The sequence below is a fragment of the Cervus elaphus genome, chromosome 14 (assembly GCF_910594005.1).
Source record: "Cervus elaphus chromosome 14, mCerEla1.1, whole genome shotgun sequence".
Lineage (NCBI taxonomy): Eukaryota > Metazoa > Chordata > Mammalia > Artiodactyla > Cervidae > Cervus > Cervus elaphus.
In genome coordinates this window covers 60,898,566-60,916,933 of record NC_057828.1, presented here as the reverse complement: position 1 = coordinate 60,916,933, position 18,368 = coordinate 60,898,566, and the positions used below count along the sequence as shown (strand labels likewise).

At 47.7% G+C, this 18,368-nt stretch overlaps 1 protein-coding gene across 5 annotated transcripts in view; it reads left to right on the top strand.

Annotated features, from left to right (window-relative positions):
• Positions 1-16,047, top strand: part of SEC16B (SEC16 homolog B, endoplasmic reticulum export factor) — a 63,293-nt gene extending 47,246 nt beyond the window's left edge. For all 5 annotated transcript variants that reach the window (XM_043923866.1, XM_043923869.1, XM_043923865.1 and 2 more), the window contains 12 exons: positions 833-938; positions 2,636-2,776; positions 4,158-4,277; positions 5,128-5,200; positions 6,516-6,794; positions 7,632-7,699; positions 11,197-11,349; positions 11,500-11,598; positions 12,006-12,114; positions 12,249-12,328; positions 13,977-14,075; positions 14,906-16,047. In XM_043923866.1, coding sequence (XP_043779801.1) covers positions 833-938; positions 2,636-2,776; positions 4,158-4,277; positions 5,128-5,200; positions 6,516-6,794; positions 7,632-7,699; positions 11,197-11,349; positions 11,500-11,598; positions 12,006-12,114; positions 12,249-12,328; positions 13,977-14,075; positions 14,906-14,974 — 1,396 coding nt within the window. In that variant the 3' untranslated portion in view covers positions 14,975-16,047. The remainder of the gene's footprint in view (positions 1-832; positions 939-2,635; positions 2,777-4,157; positions 4,278-5,127; positions 5,201-6,515; positions 6,795-7,631; positions 7,700-11,196; positions 11,350-11,499; positions 11,599-12,005; positions 12,115-12,248; positions 12,329-13,976; positions 14,076-14,905) is intronic.
• The last annotated feature ends 2,321 nt before the right edge of the window (positions 16,048-18,368 follow it).

The window sequence follows — 18,368 nt, the reverse complement described above, 5'->3', positions numbered from 1 at the left end:
ATTTTTCCACGGATTGGAGTTGGTGGGGGCGGGGGGTGGGGGACCCTGTATGGTTTTGGTATGATTCAAGTGCATTACATTTATTGTGCACTTTATTTCTTTTATTACATCAGCTCCACCTCAGATCACCAGGCGTTAGATCCCGAAGGTTGGAGACTCCTGGGTTAAGGTGTCTCCCTCCTGTGTATTGTATGAAGTTGTTTCTGGAGATCCAGCCCTGACCCCAGGGGAAGCCCCAGTGATTATGGTTTCAGCCCCCACGGCAGCTGTTTTGGGGCCCGTGGGGACTCTGAGGGCCCCCTGATCACGTTCACTCAGTCTGCTTTCTCACTGGAATGAGCGTCCAATGTACGGACCGTCATTTGATTTTTGGCTCTGCGGTGCTACCCTCTCTCTGCCGGGCCTTCTTTCTTCAGTGCTTCCGGAACATCACATGGCTCCCTCTTTCCTGCTCTTCTGCTCAGGCTGGGGTGACCTCTCCCAGACACCCACTCTGGGCTCTCCGGGCACTAAGGCTGGCGCTCAGCATGCTTACAGGGGGGACGCAGTGCCCCTCTGAGCTGGGCATGAGAGCATCTTGCCTTAAGTGACCCTCCAGGAAAGATGGCAGGAACCGCCCCCACTGCCTGAAGTCCCCCTGCTTGGCCCCGCCTTCCCCCAGAGCCTTTGGGGGCACAGATTCTCCTTCTTCTCTTGGAGCTGCCCCAGGGATCAGCCCAGGACAGAAACTCTGCCGTGAATGGATGCAGCTGGTGTTTGGCTATCTATGAGTGAAATACGTCCCCTACCCGCCTCGACCTCAAATTCTTTTATTGTTATTCCCTGGTTTTAGTCAAGAGTTTTTGAAATTTGCAACAACTGAGGCTATCCAGAGGACAGAAATCTTCGAGTACTGTCAGATGCTGGGCCGTCCCCGATCCTTCATCCCTTCTTTCCAGGTAACTGAACGCTCTCGAGGCCTTATCTGCATCTCACGGCTGTGGGCGCCTGGATTCTCAGCCTTGCTCTCTGGCACGTAGCGGCTGGACTAAGTCATCCACTGAACTTTTCCTCATGAGCTGGAGTGTGGGAAGGGTTAGGATTTCTTTTGAGGTCCCCTGAAGGTCTGCATTTTAAGATAGGAAAGCAAAACATGGCAGCAGCCTCTGTGCTGCGGGCTCCTGCCTCCCTCCTGACGAAGGAGAATCAGGCAGGCTCCCTGGCACCCCGCCCCAGCTCCTTCCGCTCTTCTGTCTCCAAACGGCTCTATCTTCTCGGCTCCACGGTCATCCTGCCAGGGGCGGCCCCCCGCTGCTCACCGTTCCTACTCTCCTCTGACCTGCCGCTCCCATCTCTCTCGGCTGCCTCCCTCTTTAACTCTGGAATTCCTCCCTGCTCTGACTTTGGCCCCTGTCCTTCCTCTTCCTCTCATGGCTGCAGGTGTGTAGGCAGCATCCATGTCCAGGTTCTAACCTCTCAACCTCTCTACTGGATGCCCTGGTGTCCCCTTTGATCCCCAAAGACTTCGTCAGTGATTGTAGTGAGAGTGTCTCTGGTGGCAACAACACACACACACACACACACACACACACACACACACACACACACACTCTCACACATACACCCCACCATCACCACCATCACCACCAAACACAAAACAAAGCCTTGGAAAAGGATGGATTACTGTCTATAGGGCAGTGACCCAGTTAGTATCTTCTGTAAGGGTTTTACCAAAGACCCATCTTCTCCAGCGCAGCCCTGCCCAGTGAGCTGCTTTGGGTCCATGCAGGTCTTCAGTCTCTGTCTTTCTCTTCTGTAGTCATTGCACCTCTCAGCTGGCTTTGGACTGATAGCAGTGAGATTAGCTGTTTTTAGGGAATGAGTTTTACACACCAGGCACTGTGCTGTGATCCTCTGACTGTGTGATTTCTAATTCTGTGAGGCAGGCATGATTACCCTTTTTTCTCAAAAGAGGTTCCAAGGAGTTACATGCTATTGGCTCACATCTCTTGGGTACCATTCGCTCTAGGGACTTTATATGGATTATCTCATTGAATCTTTACAACAACCAAGGGGTAGATTGTAGTATCATCCCCATATTAGAGTGAGGAAACCAAGGTGCAGAGAGGAGGTGGGTGAACTAGCTTCATGTTCCATATCCAGCATAGAGTTGGGGTTTGAACTTGGGTCTGTCTGATTCCCAGCCCCTTTGTGCTCCATCTGGCCCTGTCCCTCATGCTTCTCTGAACCCTTACCTGTATCTTTCTTACTCTTCCTCTTAGGCTTGAAGCCCCTTCCACTGGAGGCATTTTTTCTTCTTTTACCTGTGTCCCTGCTGCCTGGTCCTCTGCCCACCCCCCACCCCCACCAGGCTTCCCAGAGATACAGGCTGCCTGATAAGAAGTGGAGAGGCTGGTGCATTTCCATGGTGACCAGCGCCTAGGGAGACTCAGCTGATGTGCCTTCCACCCCGTTCTCTGCAATGACAGAACTGCGGGCTGGGTTTGGAACTGTGCCTATACACAGATAGAATGCCCTAAATGTTGCAAGGCCCTCTTTAATATTTGGACCCAGAGTTAGAGGAAGTTGGCCGTCCACGGACTTCCAAGAAGTCTTATCTCCACGTCTCTCTTTCTGGCCCCGCTCCTCTTCGCAGATGTATAAGCTCCTTTATGCTTCCCGTCTGGCAGATTACGGCCTCACGTCCCAGGCCTTGCATTACTGCGAAGCCATTGGCACAGCCCTCCTGAGCCACGGAGGGAGCAGTCACCCTGTGCTATTAGTGGAACTCATCAAGGTGAGCGTCTCAAAGGGTCCTCTGCAGGTGTGTTATCTTCAGTGTTCAGAGAAAGCTATTGTAAAGCGGCTCAGAGCCCCGTTTCATCTTCTTTGAACATGCTATAAAATTGGAGCCCCTGGCTGTCTTTGACCACATATGCATGCCCAGATGTGATAAGCAGAGGCCTGACACTGCATAAAGAAGGATGCTATGGGTGGGAGGGGCGGGGGGCGGGAGTGGGTTTGAAATAGGGGGACTGGAAACCAGGCGTGTGCTGTGCAAGGAAGTCATTCTTGCATCTGCCTTTTTGGTACAGTAAAAATGCATGTTATGGCAAACCATTCTAATTATAAGAGCTGGGCTTGGAAAATATATTTTAGTGATTAAAATGGGAAATGATCCTTATTAAAATGCTTTTAAATGCATGGAATATTTTATCACATGTGAGATACATTCAAAAAAAAGAAAACAAAAACATCAACTTTTAGTTCCTGGGAAAGAAAACAATCAGGCAAATAGTTGTTCCAATTAATTGAAGAAAAATCCATTAGCTGAGAGTAAAAAGGCAGCTTACCGTCAATTTTTGCTTTGCTTTAAATGAGGCCCAAGTGTTGGATTCTGTAGCCAGTAAGATCTGTGCTAGTGAGTGACCTGATGGCAAATTTCTGCCAATAGGATGATGGTTGCAGGCTGCTCAGGAGCCAGAAGGGAGGAGTAGGAAAGTTGGGGGCCTTAATGATGGGATGTTGTTGTTTAGTCATTAAGTTGTGTCCTACTCTTTGCGACCCCATGGACTGTAGCCCATCAGGCTCCTCTGTCCATGCAATTTCCCAGGCAAGAATACTGCAGTGGGTTGCCATTCTCTCCTCCAGGGGATCTTCCTGACCCAGGGATCAAACCTGCGTCTCCTGCATTGGCAGGCAGATTCTTTACCGCTGAGCCACCAAAAAAGCAACGATTGAATAGTCTTGCAACATAAGCAGTCCTTCGACCCGCAACATGGGCATCACCTCATGGGGGGCTTGTTAGCAATGCCGGATCTCAGGCCCAAAGACTTCTGGGATCGGAATTAGCATTTTAACAAAATCCCAGGTGGTTCCTACCAGCTCTGAAGTTTGAGAAGCACTGCTCCTGAGAACAGCTTTGCAGAGACATAGAGCAGAGTAGCAGTTTCTCCTCATATTTTATTTAGTATCTAACACCAGGATGGTTTAACTGTTTATGTTGCGATTCGAGGAAGGTATCTGCTGATGTTGCTATTTGGCAGTTCTTTGTAATCTGATTTACAAGTGAGCAAAGGCTTCCTTTCTTCTTTTCTCTTACTACTTCTCCCCATGGTCCATTTCTCCTACTTCTCTCCCTCCTTTGCCCTCTCTTACCATCTGGAAACCGGGCACAGTTGGCAGAGAGACTGAAGCTGTCAGACCCTCTGGTTTTAGAACGCCGCCGCCGCCGAGGAGACAGGGACCTGGAGCCGGACTGGCTGGTGCACCTCCGGGGGCATCATAGGGAGCTGCAGGTGAGGGGGCACGGTCAGCGGGGTGGGCCTCTGCGCCCCTCTCAGCTCCTCTGGACCCAGGGTAGGCAGGCACTGACCTCGGCAAGTCCCCAACACTGTGGAGGGCCTCGGGGTCGTCTGTCCCCAAGGAAGCACAGCCTAATGGGGGAAGGGGTAGCACTCAGCTACCCACCCCACCGCACCCCCCCCTCCGCTAACGTGCTCCCCTCCCGGGTGGAGACATTTTCCTGTGTTCCCCTGGGAGACAGTGGGACCCTCTCCCGAGTCACCCAGCCACCCTTCTCTGCGGTCCTAGAAAATACATTGTTTGACCATCAAAGCTTCCGTCTCTCTATGTGCGGAACAGTGGCTCATAGCGGCCCCGTGTCACTTTCATGTAATGTAGGGCAATTGCTTAAAAGACTTCCGGACCTTTCCTTCTTTTTTTTTTTTGTTCTGACAATTGCAAAAGCGGCTGGTAGTAATTGTCACAGTAATTGGAACAAGGCCTCCTCCATTTCCTTTCTTCCTCCGTCTCTGAGAAAGGGGCAGGTGGATTTTTTTTTTTAGACACACGTGGCCATTGCTTCCCCCGTGTGCTGTGGGCTCTGGGGCCCGTGGTTTAGTCCCTTCTTCTTGTCCCTTCCTCTGGGAGAGGAGGAGGCCCTGGCCTCTGCCTGCTGTCTCTGAGCAGAGTTGCGAGGTAGGAAGAGCCGCGGGCGCCCCACCCCCAACCCCTCACAGCCCCCACACTCAGCTGAGGATCCCTTGCCTCATCACTGCTGAAGTTGCTTGACTTCATTTCAAATCATGCTTCCTTGTTTTTGTTTTCCTTTGTGTCACCTAAGAGGATTTTACTTTATCTTAATAGCAAAAGGAAGCAGGAGACGTTGGGGGTCCTCACTCTGCTCAAGCGGTTATTTCAGAAGCCAGAAAAACTCCAGGTACCTAAACTAATGAACTGAGTGTGTAAATAGCCGACTCTTGGGATCTGATTATAGGAGATAACCTAACAAAAAACTTTCCCCCTTCCTTGCCTGGAGTGTCTTCCTCACACATATTGGTCTGACCCACGGTGCAGGCTTCTCTCTACACAGCCCCGCCGGCCACAGCCTTCCCTGACACTTCTGTTTCCGCATCCTTAGAGTTTTTGTTTCACTTTCAGGCTTTAATCTTGTTATTGCTGTGTTGTTATATAGTTGCTTCACTAGTGTCAGTACCATCTCCCCATGTGGATGCATTTCTTGATGCCTGAGGTGGTGGATCATCTGTATTTCATGTTAGTGGTGGGCACATTGGAAGTGCCTATGGTGTTTGAGCATCAGTTGCCACACACGTGAAATAGGCTTCAAAGTGTTTTCAACAGATCCCTCCTTTTCTCTTAGGATGCTTCAAGTGCTGGCCTGGGCAGACATTATTATCCCAGTTAACTCCATGCTGTTTCCCCAAATAGCACTCACTGGTGGGGTGAGGATGGGGTCTCACTGCTTTGCTTCTGGCTGATTCCCAGCCTTTTGTACTTCCTTTAGGGATGATTAAGGGGATAGCAAGGATGGGCAGGCCTTGGTCTCTGTTTCCCAGCTTTGCTGCTGTGCCCCAGAATTGGTGAGGGGAGAGGGATGCGGGAGAGCAGGCTGGGTGCTCCTGAGTGGTCACTTCCCCTGGGAAACAGCTGTGTCTCCTGTCACCCTATCAAGCGGGTAGGTCAGCCAACCTTACTAGTCCCATTATTTGGGCCAACAGTTGTTCACGTCCACAGTCCACACCTTGGTCTGTCTCGTCAGCAACACAGTGAAGCCAGAAAGAATGTCACCAAGTCCCTTTCCTGGGCCAAAGCTCTTATCTTTCAAAACAAAGCCATCATTTCTGTAGTCTGATTTGGGTTTTAAGTTGAAACTTTCCAAGTTCCAAGTACCCCAGTCCATTAGGAAATCCATTAAAAAAAAAACACAACAGTTTATTCAAAAGCTAAAAGGTGTAGAGTTAAACGAGATGGTCATTTCTGCCATCCCAACCCCCTGGTTTAAAAGGCTGAGAGATCATACAGGCTGTGAGGGATATAGTTTTGAAAACTCTAAGTCCTAAGTGATGGGAGGTGTTACAATCGCTGCTGTGTTATACTTGTCACATTGATGGTGGCCACATCAACTGGCCTGTCCTCGTCACTGCTTTCCAAAGAGCAGGCTTGTTCCTGGTGTTTAGTCCACACGAAGGCCACATTACAGGTCTCACCTCTTCTTCTTTGTCCTGTGTCCTTAGAAAACACTTTCTATCATGATCTTTCTGGACCTCAAGGCAACTCAGGAGCCTATGGCGACCGCTCAGCTCTGTGGCCAGCTCCGGAGCAGTCGGGCCCCGCCCAGCCCAGCCCACAGCAGCCCGGCTCCTACCCAACAGGCGGAGGTTCCGGGCAGATGGGGGTCCCGGTGCCTCTCTACTCCGTTCCCGAGACCCATCTGCTGGGGACCAGTGGCAATGTGGCAGTGACAGGGGCTCCCGGAGCCTGGGAGGGAGCCCAGCAGATACACCTGCCCCCTGGTAAGAGCTGCCAGCAAGGCAGCGAGCCTGGGGTGGGGAGGTGTGGAGGGAAGCGAGCAGAGGAGGGCGGTGCGGGGGCCAGTGTGGGATACGGGGTGGGAGCGAGTGAAGCCCTGGGTGGTGGGTGTGCATGTGATTGATGGCCTCGGGGTGTCAGACCTGGGCTGGTGGCTTCGCGTTCATCCGAGGGAGACGGCTGTCTCCCATTCCAGCCCCGCTCTCTGCTGGGACAAACACACCGCAGCCTCTAGCAGCTGCTCCGGCCCCCGTTTGGATTCCGTAGTTTCCAGGAGAGAGGCGGTGGAAGGCAAGACCATCCACTTGTGCCTGCGGCTGCAGTTTAGGCCAAGTCCTCTTTCTGAAGTCATCCGTGTCGGGGGCTGCGGGCAGAGGCTTGTGCTTCTGTCCTGTCCCATCAGGTCTTGGACAACAGGGGCTGAGTGTGGGTGAGCACTGCTGAGTGAGGCCAGGGAAGTGCTAGAAGCCAAACAGAAGAATCAGATCTTAGGCCTTCTAACACAAGGTCCCATCCAAGATGGGAGGCTCACACGGAGGGGAAGCCTGGGAGGATCCCTGTGATCCAGCCTGACGTCGCTCTCATTTCCAGGGTTCCTGTGGAATGATCTTGGTTTGGGGTGGAGGTTGGGTGAGTTGCATGTTCTGGGGTGGTCTGAATTGAGAGGCTTGTGCAAATGGACCTCATATTTATTCTGAGGCACTTGGGGCTACGTGCTCAGAGTTCCAGTCACTTGGCAATTAGGAAAGCTTACTGTGTTCCCTTCTTCAGGAGAGAAGGGAAAGACGCAACATGCTAATTTCTGTTGTTTTGTGCCATAGGAGAGAACACAGTGTCTCCGGAAACCCTCCAGCATCCTGATGGGCAGAAGACTGTTTCCAGACCCCAGGTGAGAGGACAGAGTCCCCAGATGACAGCACCCACTCTGAGCTGTGGATTTCCTCCAATTGCCCCAGTTTCTCAGCCACATGCAGGCACCTTCCTGTGCCTTGCATCAGCCCTTTCTTCCACATTGCTCCTTGTTTCTGTCTACACCAGATCCTGAGAGGTGGAGAGGAGGCTCGTTCTTGTTCATGTGCAATCCTGCCAACCTGTGTCCGTGGGGGCAGGACTGGGTTTCCCTCTGGTCTCATACATCAGCACCATCCAATGCCCTCTTCTTACTGATGCACTGAACACTTGCTGTGCTCTGCGCCATCATGGAAGACTCTTGATATTTCTATCTTTAACATTTTTGCCTTGCTTTATTTCTGAGAAGGACCTATGGCAGCTGTGTCTCTTCTCTTCAGGTCTTGGAGGTAACCATGTCTAGTTAATCATCTATTCAGCTGTTGAATGAATGAATCCCTCCACTAGTAACAGGCATTGCTGGTCCAAATTTAAGATACTCTCTAGCTTTGCCTGCTTGGACGTGATGTCATAGAACTATCTTGAGTAGTAACCAAGCTACAGACCTTAAAACATGTTTTTCCCCCTAAATTAGTGCTTTATTGTTATACATAATCTGAAAAACAGAGAGAAAATGTCATATGAAGTGTCAAACAGCCATCACTCAGAATCTCATAGCCAGACAGTTTATTTTCTTCCAATATTTTTTCTATGTACACATTTCTCATGCTATCTGAAAGCAGAGCCTTCCTATGAAACCTTTTGTAAGTCTAAATGATGTGAAGGGAAGAAGCAATTACCTCAGTACACATCTTGCTAACAATGCACAAAATGAATCGAGATGAAGCCCAGATGCTCACAGATACGGTTCAAAGCCACGTGAGATGCTGAGTGTAGTTTCCGGTAAAGGAGCTTAGTGGGGCCAGTCTCACTGCTTGGGATACGAGCTGCCTCTATAATGGCTCCTACAAAACAAATGCTGAATGCTTTTTTCGCTTTCTGACTTTTTTGGTAAAAGTGAAAGTCCTCTTTGGATTTTTTTTTTTTTGTTGTTGTTAGCGAAAATAGGTACTAATGTCAGTCTTTGGTAAAAGCAAAGCTGTATGATACAAACTTTCAAAAAGTGAAGGAGACCCGTCTATATGGGTGTATATATAGATGTGTATATGGGCTTCCCAGGTGGTGCTAGTGCTAAAGACCGTGCCTGCCAATGCAGGAGACATAAGAAATGCATGTTTGATCACTGGGTTGGGAAGATCCCCTGGAGGAGGGCATAGCAACCCACTCCAGTATTCTTGCCTGGAAAATTCAATGGACAGAGGAGCTTGGCAGGCTACAGTCCATAGGGTCGCAAAAAGTCAGACATGACTGAAGTGACTTAGCCCACATGCATAAATGTGTATATATATACACATGTATGTGTTTTTAAATGGTTGAGAACATATGTAGATGAAGCTTTATTTTCTATTTTTAACACTATAAAATGAGATTTTCCATGTCATTCTTAAATATGATTTTTAGTATTGGTGTGATAAATTCACTGTATGGAAACATCATTGCTCATGTGTTTATTCATTCACAAATACTGAGACCCTGCAGTGTACCTGGTCCTGTTGTTGAGGCTGGGGATACACAGGGAACTAGACAAAGCCTGTCTTCATGGGGCTTCTGTTCAGTAGAGGTGACTGCAAATAAACCACTGTATGCTTGAGGGATGCTCCTTTAGATGGTGTGGGAGGGAGTGCGTCTCTGAGCGCAGCATGGAGGGTGGACATGAGCCAGGTGAGTATTCAGGGAACAAGTGTTCAAGGCAGAGGGCATAGCAAGAGCAAAGACCCTGTAATAAGATGACCTGGTACAACTGAGGGAGAGCATGGGCTGTATCTAGAGAGAGGGACGAGGGAACTCCGTGGTGGGCCAGTGGTTAGGACTTTGCGCTTTCATTACTGAGGGCTTGGGGTCAGTCCTGGTTGGGGAACTAAGATCCTGCAAGCTGTTCAGTGTGGTCAAAAAAAAAAAAAAAAAAAAAAGGTGAAGAGAGGACTAAGAAGCAAGACCAGAGAGAAAGAGAAAGGCAGGATCATAGAGGGCCTGGTAGGCCCTGGAAGGAGCTTGGATTTTAATTCGTCTTTACTACTTTGTTAAACACGCCAAGTGTCTCTCTTTTCCTTTTCTTTTCTACTCTTTCTCCTTACTCCTCCCTTCCCTTCCCCTCGTAGGTAAACCACAGTGATGGACATTCTAATATATAAGCCCTTGTGTATTTCTTGAATCACTCAATTAGGAGAAATTCCTAGAAGGAAAGCCGGACTGCTTGGGTTTGAATCCTTGCTCTGCCCTTAACTAGCTGTGTGACCTTACCCAGGTTGCTTAACTTTTCTGTATCTTAGTTTTCTCATATGTTAAATGGGACGACAATAACAGTACCTACCTGACAGGATAGTTTTAAGGATTAAATGACTCGCCGTACATAAAATGCTCAGAATACTACTTGCTACACAGTAAGTTCTATACTCATTAGAATAAAAAATGAAACTTTTTCTATATTTGCCAAAGTGTTTTTTCTAAAGGTTATACCAATTATCTTTTTCTGAGAGTGAAAATTGTAAATACAACACAAAAGGACAAATACTGTATGATTCCACTTATACAAGGCATCTAGAATAGGCAAACTCATAGAGACAGAAAGCGTAGAGGTTCTCGGGGGCCAGAGGGAAAGAAAAATGAGGAGTTAGTTTTAATGGGAACAGAGTTTCTGTTGAGGTTAATGAAAATTTCTGAAAATGGAAAGCGGTGATGGTTATGCAACATCATGAATATTCTAATACACTGAACTGTATGCTTTAAGTGGTTAAATGGGTAAACTTTATGCAATGTATTGGGTTGGCCAAAAAATTCATTTGGATTTTTCCGTAAGATGTTACAGACAAACCTGAGCAAACATTTTGGGCAACTAGATACATTCTACCACACACACAAAATTAATACTAAGGGATGTGGGTGTATTTTACTCCCCCCCCCCCCCCCCCCCCCCCCGGTACAGTTGCTCACGGTTCATCTTGAGCAAGTCAGCTAGGAAGTGAGGTCTGGGATGAGTTAGATTCAGTGGCTGTCACTTTCCCTGATCTTTGCATTTAGGGGTTCCCTGAAGGGTGTTTCCTGGCTTTCTTCATCTCCAGTGGAAGCATTCCATACCACTGCTCCAGGCCTTGGAATAGTTCAGGAAACCTGGTGCTCCTGGGGACTAGTAGCACAATGGCCAAAACCCTGTAGGATTAAGGATAATCTGAAGATTGAGACTGGGCTCTGGCCTTGTCCTGAGACCTTCAGCAAGTTATTCCTCGTGGCTGGATCGTGGTGCCCCATCAGTGATATTAGATCCTGTAAAGCTATCCCCGCTGATTTATCGAGCAGGTCAGGTGAGGGAGTACATGTAAATGTGCCTTTGTAACCTGTCAAGTGCTATAAAGATGTTACTTCTCTTTTCTCTAATTCCAGGTGCCACTGATTCCCAGAGCTCGAAGTATTTCCGAGAGTTCCACCATATCAGTCAAGGAGGACAAGGATGAGTCCTCTGATGCGGCAGATAAAAAATCTTCACAAAATACCATCCAGAGAGAAAAGCTTGGAAACGTGAAGGAGAATGCAAAGGTGGAGGGATCTTTTTCTTCCCAGATGGTGGTGCAGAGCTGGGGATCTGGGCTCTTGTAGGGTCCCTTCCTCTCCTGTCTCACCACCGTCACAGTGAGGGGGGGTTAATCTCCACCCTACAGACCACAGAACTACCCCCCTCTCTTCCAGAGCTCAGGGTTTGGCTGGTTCAGCTGGTTCCGCTCAAAGCCCACCCACAACGCATCCCCCTCTGGAGACGAAGACTCCTCTGACAGCCCGGACTCTGAGGTAACCTTGGGCAGAAGGTTGTGGGGGTCTGGGCAGGGAAACTCCCTCTTCTGTGGCGCCTTCTGAGGAAGTTTCCTCAACTCCAGGAGGGCTCGGAGCTGGCATCTCCACCCTGGTCTGGATGAAACTGGTTTTGTGATGGGAGGTTGTGGGAGACAGATTGGTTCAGCGAGGGGAGAGGCAGATGACGAAAGGCCTTAAAAGTTAGGATGTAGAATTTTAACTTTCGAGAGCCGGCAGTGATTTGGATTATTGAGCGGAGGAGTGGTATGAAGAGAATGGAGTTTGGTGGAGAGGAGCCCAGCCCTGGTTGAGGACGGAGGCCGCCATGTGGGTCCTGCAGGAATACAAGCAGGTGGCATGGATGTGTTGACCATCAGTTCCACCCTTCTTTCTCCACTAAGCAGGAGATGCCCAGGGCAGCATCTCCACCTCAGCCCAGCCCAGGCCTCTCACTGACACCTTCCCCAGATCCCCAGTCTCTGCTGGGTGCCAGTGCCTTCTCCAGGGACACAGGTATGCCAACCTCATGTCCTCTGAGCCCTCTCTGGTCCTCTCTGCGCTCCCCAGGGGTGGGTGGAGGAGCCTTCTGGGAGTGGGGACTCCTCTGTCCTGAGTAGTTGGAACACCCCCAACTTGTTGCTTCCTAGGTGGAGATGAAGTCCGAGGGTCAGCATCTGGTGCGGGGACAGCTGAGGGCCCAGGGAGTGGAGGCTTGTTGGGACCTGAGGTGAGCAGCCCACCTGTGTGTGAACTGAACTTTCATGGGGGCTGGAGGTGCTGCCCCGTGAGGGCCTGACTCGTGGAGAGTATGGAGAAAGTTTCTGTAGTAATTTGCTAGAGCTGCCAGAACAAGGTGTTGTAGACTGTGCCATTTAAACACCAGACAAGTATCTCCTCACAGTTCTGGAGGCTGGAGAGTGTCCGCAGAGTGGGTTTCTCCTTGGCTTGTGAATGGCCATGTTCTTCCTGCGTCTTTATGTGGTCTTTCCCTGGTGTGTGTCTATGTCAGAATTTCCCCTTCTTACAAGAACACCGGTCATAATGGGTTAGGGCCCACTCTAATCACCTTCTTTTTTTTTTTTTTAATTAATTTCTATTGAGTATGGGGCTTCCCTGGTGGCTCAGAAGGTGAAGAATCTGCCTGCAATGCAGAAGATGAGGGTTCGGTCCCTGGGTCAGGAAGGCCCCCTGGAGAAGGGAATGGCCACCCATTCCATTACTCTTGCCTGGATCGCTTTACAATGTTGTGTTGGTTTCTGTTGCACAGCTATGTGAATCAGCCATAAGTATACGTATATCTGCTCCTTTTTGGATTACCTTCTCATTTAGGTCACCATGGAGCACCAAATACAGTTCCCTGAGCTGTGCAGTAGTTAATCACCTCTTTAAAGACCCTGTCTCTGAATACATTCTGAGGTCTCCGGGTTAGGACTTCAGGACAGGAAGTCGGGGGCAGGAACATGAGTTAGCCCCTCACTGCTTCCTTACGTGATATCTAGAGAGTGGCCTCGGGACTTCCCTGGGAGTCCAGTGGTTAAGACTGTGCTTCCAGTGCAGGGGGCACAGGTTCAATCCCTGGTTGAGGAACCAAGATCCCACATGTCACAAAGCACAGCCAAAAAAAAAAAAAAAAAAGAAAAAAGGGAAAGTCCTCTTTCCCTGTCCCCAGTAGGAGCTAGAGTTTACCAGTATCCCTTGCAAGGATTGTGATAAAGCCTTGACGAATTGTCCAGTGTGGATTTATGCCAATTGCTAGGAAAACAATTTTATTTCTTGGGGCCTGGTTACGGCACTCTTGTAGTATTTTAGGCTTTTCAAGGAATATGAGGTTACTTTTTATGATGCTATTAGTACCATTTTTGTGGCCTTTTCTTCTCAGACAGCAGCACCTGAGCCTCTGCAAAGCTCCCCCAGGCCCCGGAGGTGGCTGTGCCCACTGGGACTGTTTGTTTGCTCAGGATTCCCTGAGCTCTATCACATTTGCCTCTTTCTTTTACAAATGTTTAAAATTTATTTATTGTTTATTTTGACTACGCCGGGTCTTTGTTACTATGTGGGCTTTTCTCTGGTTGCAGTGAGTGGGGGCTGCTCTTGGGCTGCAGTCACGGGCTCCTCATCGCAGCGGCGTCTCTTCTTGCAGAGCTCGGGCTCTAGGCTTGTGGGCTCAGTAGATGTGGTGCACAGGCTTAGTTGCACGTGAAATCTTCCTGGAGCAGGGATGGAACCTGTGTCCCCTGCCTTGGCAGCTGGGTTCCCATCCTCTGCATCACCAGGGACTGCATCTCTTGACCAAAGTTGATTCTCAGGGAAGCCCCTGACATTCTAGAATCCAGGAAGTGGTGACTAAGAGGATTTTCTATTATGTTCCATCACAGGGTGTTTCCACTGAGCTCTACTTCAACGCTGGTGTTCTGCTTCCCCCACCCCCGGTGACGGGGAGTGTTCCTCTCTACAACCCATCTCAGGTTCCCCAGGTAAGGAGGTCCTGAGGGAGAGGGGTTGGGTTTGGAGCATGGGTTCTGAGTGAAGGAGACCCTGGTTTATAACTTACTGATAACAACTTACTCTGCCTGAGTTCTTCAGCAATGACTAACTTCTGTAAGTCTTGGCTTCTGCATCTGTGAAATGGGGTTAGTGGTAACTACCTCCCTGGATAGTTGTGAGGATTAAATCAGGGCATGTATGTGAAGGTCCTGGCACTCTGAAAATGCTCAGTCAGTGTCACTATTATTAATGTTGCTCTTGACCTTTCATAAGTCTTAAGACTCAAGAGAGACAATTTGTGTCGGTGTTAATCGTATGGTTGCACCAGCACAGGGTCCTGAGGGTGAGGGGATCATTGCAAACTTTGGCTGAAACTAAACTCCCTGCTTCTGCATGATCTGAGGCAGACTGCTTGCTTGGATGTGTCACTGGCTTCTCTTCTTTATAAAGTCAAATTTCTTTCTCCTTATTTAAGAGGTAAAGGTGTTGTGTGAAAGTGAATAATGAGAATACCACATGGGAAACCAAATGTTCCTGAAGGGTTCTAGATTGATAGCTCAGGTGGTAAAGCATCTGCCTGCAATGCAGGAGACCTGGGTTCGATCCCTGGGTCGGGAAGATCCCCTGGAGAGGGAAATGGCAACCCACTCCAGTATTCTTGCCTGGAGAATTCCATGGACAGAGGAGCCTGGTAGGCTATAGTGCATGGGATCACAAGGAGTCGGACACGACTGAGAGACTTCACTTCACTTCACTTCAAGCCCAATCCAGCCAGTCGTGCCTGGGGTTATAACCTCATGCTGTGCTTGTCTTTTTCCAGCTCTCCACGGTTACCAGCCTGAACCGGCCAAATCGCCTAGCTCAGCGCCGTTATCCAACCCAGTCATGATGAGAAGGACCACCCATCTCAGGCTGGTCTCCCTGAAACACAACTGTTATGTTGTTCTTGTTTCTTCATTTCCCAGCCCCTCTGCCATGTTTGGGCCCCCAAGAGGGTTGTGCTAGCCAGTTGCTTTCACTGGGTATGGAGAAGGCAAGGGCACAGGGTCTCCCAGGACACAGCTCAGTTCCAATCTCTTAAGATTAGCTTCACAGTGATGGTGGAAATGACTTCATCAGGTGGAAAAGCTGGGTATAACATCAGACTGGAGGGGAGCGGAATGCCATGGTGGCAGCATTGAGCACGTGGCTGTAGATCCTTGGGAAAATCAGGGCTTAAGAATTCCTCTGCAGGAATCAAAGATGACACCACTGGACTCCGCAGCAGCAGTTACTTGGGGAGAGGCACTCAGAGCAATATTCTAGATTAACTTTGACTCCTTCCATGCCTTAGTTACAGACCAATTCGTGGCTCAAGTTAGCAAAGGATTTTTGAATCTTGGAAACTTGATCATTGTTTCCTGTCATCATTCTGTCTTGGGTGACATTTCGGCAGTTTCCTTCTTGGTTTTGGTTTGTGCACATTTTTTTTTTTATGTGGTTCAGATTAATTATATTTCTCTCACTTTCTTAGCTGGTCCTATTTTTTTCACATTCTGGCATCTGGCTATCAAGTTAGATTGCTGTAGGCATCATATTGTCATGGTAACTACTGAACCTAATGATGCAAATGGATGGAACATCAGTGTAATAAAGGATGGAAAATGTTCCCTAAAAATTCACCCCTTCCATAAGAGGAGGATTGAGTGTCTGAGATTGTTAATACTTCCCTTCCTCCCTCAGGCCTCTGCAAATTGATGTTCAGAGGGTCAGAGGAGACCGAGGGAGAAGGGGGCCATCTTGGAAATTTTCATTTCTCCTTTCATACCCCCAATAGGAATGACTCATGCTGTTTGTCAGATTTGTTGAAAATTGCTCCTCACAAAAAACATTCTTTGTATGTGTAATTGTACATACAGGTTTTGTACTTTAATGTACTATGGTTCTGATGTTGATTGTGATTAAACCAGATAATTTTATAGCAGATGCTTGTCTCTGGCTGATTTTTGCAGAGGGAGAGTACACACGGCGTGGTGGTCTCTTCCCTGAGGTCTTTCTAATAATGGTTTCACTGGGTGATAAGGTGCAGACAGCTGGAAAAAGCCCTTAATTAATGAAGAATCTAGGGACTGATCCTCTTAAATTGTCTACCATTATTTTTACAATTAAAAAAAATGAACAAACCCTCTTCTCATGAAAACTAGTTACTCCGTTAACTAAATGTGGCACATTCTGTCCTCTAAGAAGTTTATTCATCTCTCAGATTAGGAAATGTACGTGTAAGTGTTTTGCATCTAGAAGGCCCTCAGTGAGTTCTGTTCCTTTTCTTCTTGAAAAGACTGCAGCCCCTTCAGTTTGGTATGCTGACACCCAGTGGCGGAACAATGTCAGTAGTTTCTGAGTTTCAGAGGCACCAAATTGTTTAGACTTGAATCCTGGCTCATCCACAGTTCACCTTGGAATCTTGGACAGGGTTATCTAATTGTTCTTGTCTTCAATTCCCTCTTCTATAAAATGAGGATAATAATTACTATTGCAATGATTATAATTACAATAGTAATTATAATAGTACTGCCACATAGGACCCTGGAGGAGGGCATGGCAACCCACTCCAGTATTCTTGCTTTGGAGAATCTCCATGGACTCCAGGCTCCAGGAGAGGAGCCTGGCAGGACCTGGCAGGGTCACAGAGAGCCGGACATGACTAAGCACATGAGGCATCACATATGGCAGTGCAAGAACTGAGTCAATCTCTTAAAGAAGTACCTAGTACATGCTGCACATCATATGTGTGTGTTTCTAAAAAATTACTAGTGTACACTCTAATAAGTAAAATTGCCTTAAGCTTGTTGCCTACCAGATTAAACTGGATTTTTATTCACTTAAAACTTTTATTGAAGTATAGTTGATTTACAATATTGTGTTAATTTCTACTGTATAGCAAAGTGATTCAGTTGTATATATATGTGTGTGTTTATACACACACATTCTTTTTCATATTCTTTTCTGTATAGTTTATCACAGGATATTTAATATAGTTCCCTGTGCTGTACAGTAGGACCTTGTTGTTTGTCTATTCTCTGTATAATAGTTGCATCTGCTAATTCCAAACATCTAATCCATTTCTCCCCTACCCACTTCCCCCTTGGCAATCACAAGTCTGTCCTCTATGTGAGTCTATTTCTGTTTCATAGATAAGTTCATTTGTGTTATATTTTAAATTCCACATGTAAGTGATATGATATGGCATTTGTCTTTTTCTGATTTACTTCACTTAGTATGATAATCTCTAGGTCCCTCCATATTGTTCCAAGTTCCATTATTTTGTTCTTTTTTATGGCTGAATAATATCCAAATTGTATATATGTACCACATCTTCCTTATTCATTCATTTAGGTTGTTTCTATGTCTTGGCTATTGTAAATAGTGAACACTGGGGTGCATGAATCTTTTTGAATTATAGTTTTCTTTGGATATGTGCCCAGGATTGCAGGATCATATGGCAACTCTATTTTTAATTTTTTGGGGGAACGTCTATACTGTTTTCTGTAGTGGTTGCATCAACTTACATTCCCACCAACAGTGTAGGAGGGTTCCCTTTTCTCCACACCCTCTCTAGTTTTGGTTGTTTGTAGGATTTTTAATGGTGGCCGTGCTGACCCATATGAGGGTGATACCTCATTGTAGTTTTGATTTGCATTTCTTTAATAATTAGTGATGTTGAGAATCTTGTCATGTGCCTGTAGGCCATCTGTATGAGATTTTTCCTTCTTGATGCAGGTATGTAATGGAAAGAATAAATTAAAATTACTTTTCAATAGGTGTTCTTATGACTAAGCTGGTTTGTCTCCGTGCATCCTGGCTGCCACCAGCGTTAGGCCATGTGGTCTAGTGCCCCCAGGAACAATGACGAAGGGGAAGTCCTATCTCATAAAAAGAAGCACTTTAGAGGAAGACAGTGAGGACCTGAGAGGAAGGCCAAGATGCCTGTGTTTTTTCCCTTCTGCCTCCTGTTGGGATTATTCATGGAAAACCAGTGACTAGTGTCAACAAAGTAGGCCTTGAGCTTAGTTACTTTCCAGGCAAAGGAGGTAGTGCGTGCAGCCGTGGACACATTTTCTGAGGGGAAGATCAGAGGGGTTTATGCAGTAGAAAGGGAGGAGGCCGCGGCACTTACGCTAAATCATGTTTGGAAGCTTGTACTCCAGCAAAGTCAGAATGCATCCATTCATTGGTGTGCGGTTGGTTAAAACCAGTCCTGCTGTTCATTGGTCAGGAAGGAACCCTCAGTTTAGCGCAGTAAG